General features: G+C 37.9%; 1 protein-coding gene across 2 annotated transcripts; it reads left to right on the forward strand.

Annotated features, from left to right (window-relative positions):
* Positions 1-887: 887 nt before the first annotated feature.
* ggctb (gamma-glutamylcyclotransferase b) lies at positions 888-4,963 on the forward strand. Of its 2 annotated transcripts, none has more exons than XM_044116217.1 (5): positions 888-949; positions 1,765-1,894; positions 1,980-2,125; positions 2,234-2,366; positions 4,735-4,963. In XM_044116217.1, the coding sequence occupies exons 2-5, from the start codon at positions 1,784-1,786 to the stop codon at positions 4,885-4,887; spliced, it is 543 nt and encodes a 180-aa protein (XP_043972152.1). In that variant the 5' UTR covers positions 888-949; positions 1,765-1,783; the 3' UTR covers positions 4,888-4,963. The 2 variants fall into 2 exon arrangements, with proteins under 2 accessions (XP_043972152.1, XP_043972153.1); XM_044116218.1 differs by lacking the exon at positions 4,735-4,963 and adding an exon at positions 3,047-3,158 and having other exon boundaries at positions 912-949.
* Positions 4,964-5,420: the final 457 nt, after the last annotated feature.

Raw genomic sequence — 5,420 nt, forward strand, 5'->3', positions numbered from 1 at the left:
CGCCACCTAGTGTACATGAGTATGCAACCTCACAAACTGTAGTTTTTTTATATCTTTATTGAGACACCGAAAACAAAACAGTACATATGTGATGTAATGACAAATGCCAAGGGGCTACAAACATGGAGACAACGCGTCACAATAACATCAAACAAATACATAAAAAAGAGCACATAAGGTGCATGCTTTAATTGCTTTAGAATAACTTTTTAGTAAATAAAAAAATATTTTACTAATGGAAAAAAAAATTTTCAAATCCAATTTCACGAGTTTTCACGAGTAGGACAACGGTTTCACAAATCCCAAGCAGGTTTTTATAATGTTTGATTAGTAGATATAATAATTCTGTCCAGATATAACGTGTTTATATTGGTTTAACTACATAAAACTAGCTAACCCCTTTTAAGATAGTCTGAGGTCAAATGATTTAAAACTACAGCCTAAATCTCCTAACGTGGTTTGTAGACAGTGTAATTGTATTTCTTACAGCTCCACATTGTTGCTAATACTTCAACTCCATCGTTGAAGTAAAATATGAGGCAACATGGCGAGCAAGGTGAGTGAAATGTCTTGCTCAACAACACAACGACAGAGGCGGGTGGAGTGGGGATCAAACCAGCAATCTGCCGACTGTGGGAAAAACTCCTACCACCGATTATTATTTGAGAATGTCTTGCTATCCAATCCCATTCATATCCTGTCCACCTAAGCCTATTTCTTTCTATACTTGGAGTATTCCCAGCAATCCTTTAGTTCTGGGGTCTCAAACTCCAGGCCTCGAGGGCCGCAGTCCTGCAACTTTTAGATGTGCCTCTGCTGCACCACGCCTGAATGGAATAATTAAGGCTTTGGAGAACTGATCTACACAAGGTGGAGGTAATTAAGCCATTTCATTCCAGTCAGTGAGGACTGCGGCCCTCGAGGACTGGAGTTTGAGACCCCTGCTTTAGTTAGTTTGCTTTTTAAAGTCTTTTTTCTTCACTACTTTTCAATTTTGTGCGATAAGTTGTAGTTTTTACTCTCCTTGGTTCTAAGAGATTCGTATTAGTCTCTACTAAAATAGCAACGATGGAAGTGGTCTTAATTGCTCCAGTACATACTCATAATGCCTTGCATTGTAATCAACTAGCAATTTGTAAAGTTGATTTTGCTACTGCTCCATGTGCCTTACGTCCATATTACAATGCTGTCCATGAATGGTGAATCTCCGCTGTCTCAAGCCTCTGCCTCTGCTCCACAGTGCTCTCTGCTCAGAGGTTTGAGGTTTGACCTCACACCCTAACCAACCAGAACCTTCATGACTAAATTATTAGTTAATCATTAGATTGTAGTTTGAATTATTTCAGGTGTTGTTTGGAAATAATACCTCTAGTTTCAAGAAAATAATCTTTGTGTGCAAACTGTGACGAATGAAGCTGTAAAATTAGCACTAATAGAAATATTTTATGCTCCTCATATTTTCTTTACAACAATATTTCTTATGTATTGCTGCTGATTTTGTGTGTGAGAATATGTGTATTTTATGTTAAGCACATGGTTCTGTGCCTTTGTCTGAACCCGTGTGGTAAATGACTTGTGAGTGAATAGTGCTCAGTGACAGTGGGTAGGATTAGCGCAGGAATAGAGTGGTGCTGCTGAAAGGCCAGTGCTTCAGTTACGTCATTGTGCTGTTCAGGCTCTCATTTTTACCAGCAGCTTCTCTAAACACACAGCTGGGGCTCAGCTAATTGCTCACTCTTTGTTTTTGATTACTCCTGTTTACAGGTCCTCACCTGATAACAACATGGAGAATAACCAAACATTTCTGTACTTTGCATATGGTAGTAACCTTCTAAAGGAGCGTCTCCAGCTCAAGAATCCCTCTGCAACAGTGTACTGCGTGGCAAAGCTCAAGGTATAGTGGCAAAGAAGTACCATCAGCATCTAGCTCTTATATGCTGGAAAGTAAATCTGATCAATGACGTTCATGTCTTTTTTAGGATTATAAATTGGTGTTTGGCAACTACAAAGGTCTAGCCAGTGACCGCTGGCATGGTGGTGTGGCCACCATAGAGGACAGCCCAGGGGACGAGGTGTGGGGTGTGGTGTGGCGGATGAGCATATCTGATCTAGAGTCACTAGACAAGTAAAACGTTATTTCATTTGCTTTGTTTTTCACTTTTGTCTGGACATGTTTGTATGCTTTCATATGAAACTTAAAAACATGTGCACTCTTGTGTGTGCACCCATTCAGTCAAGAGAATGTGATGTTAGGTGCGTACCGACCAGTGGAATTATCAGTGAAGACAAAAGGTCAAGATATCAGCTGTCGTACCTACATAATGAACAGCTGTGTGTATGCCCAACCATCACCACAGTATCTACAGGTAAGGTCTTTTTACATCAATTTATGCTGGCTATCATGTAAATCCTGAAGGAGTTTCTATGCACTTAAATTTACTGGAAGTTGTCACTTTAACTCATGAAAAAGAAAGTTGGCCTTTAGGTTCAGTGATAAAATGATCAAATGTATTTATATTAACTGCCCAGGTTTCATTAGTTAGTTTGGGATTTGCTTGTGAAAAGTTCAAAATCCTTGTCTTGTCTATTATTTCCTTATCACATTCAGTTTTAGTTCATGAAATGAAATTGTCCTACAATATTCTTCAAATACTTATATATAATCAATATATTTCAATCCAATCCCATCCATTTTGCGTACCTACTAAAAACATAATTATGTTGTTAAATTAAAAGAGATCTTCTAGTTTCTCTATTTCTAACTTTGGGATTGGTCACTGGACATTCTTGCAACCAAGATAAATTCTTTAAGTACACAACGTATGTAAAATGCTACTTAAAACATATCTGATTCTTCTTCATTATTAATGGCTCTAGAAGTCAATATTCAGTATATTGGAAAATATGAAATAATTTACATTAAAACTATGTGAAAGGAACCACATAGCTCTATAGAAAATAACAATTAATGGAAAACTGAGCCTGATGTCCAGACCATTAAAAAAATAATCCATCCACTTGTTGTCTTTCATTTGTCCAAGATTAGGCTGCAGGGGCAACAGATCCAAAAGGTGTATCCAGCCAAACCTTTCCCTGGTGACACTGAGGCTCATTAAGGGGCTTTTCAAGGCATTGCCATGCCAGAAGAGACATCTACTCCCACCCACCCTTGGGGTCTCCTCCCAGTGAGACAGTCTGGATAGTCTGTCTCACTATGCAGGCTGTCTTAAATGCTCTAACCTTTTCCACAGATTTGTGTAGATCAAGATCAGTAGCTCCACTATTCAGGTCTCAGGACTTTAGGTTGGAGTGCAGATGGAAGAGTGAATTAATAGCTTTGCTTTATCACAGCTCTTCCTATACCACAACAAACCAGAGGAGCCCATATTACTGCAGATGAAACCTCATTCCTCTGTTCATCTCACTCCATCCTACAGTCATTCATTCTTTGCTTGAGCCAGATACTGACTGCAGGACTGTATCAGGATGGGCCCTGGTTTCTTTTAAATAATAATCAGTCCACTTGTCTCCTTAGCCTGATGGCCTCTCACACTTCTGGGGTCCACCAAAAGGTCCCCGGGTTGCTGTTGCATCAGGGCACCAATAATCTTCTGGGCACAGTTCTTCTAAACTGCATCGTAAATAAAGTTACTGAACATAGTCTATTTGGATTCTCCAACCTCCCCTGGTACTTGAGATAAACACTTGTGGAGAAAAGTGAAAGAACTCATGGTACTATGTCTTCTCCCAAATGTCTTCAGTTCACCCTAAATACTCATTTGGGTTCATCACCTTTAGTGGATTCAACAGACGGTGATCAGGAGACAGCTCTGCCCTCTTCAAAACTGCACAGACAAATTTTAGAACAGCTGAAGGCCACATCCGTCCACTAGCATTTCTCTATCAAGGTTTTTTTATTTTGAACAATCTGCCCTAAGTTAGGTAGATATTTGGTTAAATGAATGTTTTTTCATGTGTAGGACAATTGTTATAAACCTAAATGTGAATCAGAAACAAAAAACCCCTAAAAACTAAACAGAAAACTTCGGCTTTGTGACCTATCAATCACTGGTCCTTTTCTTTTTTAACTATCTCACAATACACAAAGAGTTGGCTAAATAATATTTTATTTTATAAATTATTATAACTTATTTATAGTTTATTTTTGATTTATTGCGAAGGCTCTAGAATCCACCTAGAAACAATAAACCTATGTTTTAGCTCTATTCATTTTTCTTAGTAAATGATCTCAAAGAGTTTACTTCATTGACAATCAGAACAATCGGGCCTCAGCGTGGCATTCTGCAGTCCATTGACCTGACAGCATGTTGTCCAGAATGCCAGGCCATTCTCAAAGCCATCATCTCTTTGTGCTTTATAATGCTTCAGCAGTTTTTCATCTCTATTATTTTATGCTTGTTGTTGTGCATATAAATAAGATAGTTGTCCTATTTGCATTCTCAGAGCTACATATTTAGTTGATCCACAATTTTTACCTAAACTATGGAAGCAATTTGGAATTTATAAAGTTAAAACCACAGCTAAAAACAAAATCAAAAGATATGAAGAAATCTTTTTGTATTATCATGTTTAGGACAAAAATATCATATTAATGGTTTGAAAATGAGGGTAATGTGATTTTATGCTGACCCTAAAAAGACTAACAGAAGTATTGAATAGCTGCTGTTGTTTAATCAAGTTTAAAGATTGACTGTTTTTTGTCATTAACATCAGGTGATTGTAATGGGAGCAGAGCAACATGGCTTGCCAACGGAGTACCAGGAGAAACTTAAAGCCATTAGGACCAACATGTATGACGGTCTCCTACCAATGATGGCTGAGCTGGAACAAGCCAGAACAAGACTTAAAGAAACAGCTAACCAATGATCTCTTGTTTGGTAATACAAAAAAAGCTTGTCATTTATTAAAATGAAAAAGTTAGAGTCTATACTGAATATTATAATCTGACATAATTTGAAAGAAATGAAAGACAGGTAACAAAAAACAAGAACCAGAGTCCTATGTTTTTCTCTTTTGAACATTTTGAATGACAAATGAAAGAATGAATGAATATGTCTCACCTTCAAAATATTATAATTCAAAAATACTTTATTTATCCCAAAGGGAAATTAAAGAGTTATTGTAGACCGTGATGGCTGTTGGCAGGAAAGATCTCCTGTAGCAGTCTGTATTACAGTCAATCTGAAGAAGCCCCTGACTGACAATGCTCAGTTTCATGAAGATGATGGTCAGGGATGTTCATAATTGTCTTGATTTTATGAAGACTCTTTGTTTGCCTCATCATCTCCAGAGGTTCCACAGTCGTCCCCAGAACAGAACCAGAACAGAACCAGCCTTCTTAATCAGGTTATTGAGCCTTTTTATGTCCCTGGTTCTGATGCTGCTGCCCCAACAGATGA

The sequence above is a fragment of the Gambusia affinis genome, linkage group LG05, assembly GCF_019740435.1.
Source record: "Gambusia affinis linkage group LG05, SWU_Gaff_1.0, whole genome shotgun sequence".
Taxonomy (NCBI): Eukaryota; Metazoa; Chordata; class Actinopteri; order Cyprinodontiformes; family Poeciliidae; genus Gambusia; species Gambusia affinis.

Excerpts from the sequence above, each read along its gene's own strand:
- ggctb (XM_044116217.1), top strand. The coding sequence starts at position 1,784 with ATGGAGAATAACCAAACATTTCTGTACTTTGCATATGGTAGTAACCTT. Across the intron at positions 2,126-2,233 it reads GATCTAGAGTCACTAGACAA|TCAAGAGAATGTGATGTTAG; the intron begins GTAAAACGTTAT and ends GCACCCATTCAG. Across the intron at positions 2,367-4,734 it reads CATCACCACAGTATCTACAG|GTGATTGTAATGGGAGCAGA; the intron begins GTAAGGTCTTTT and ends CATTAACATCAG.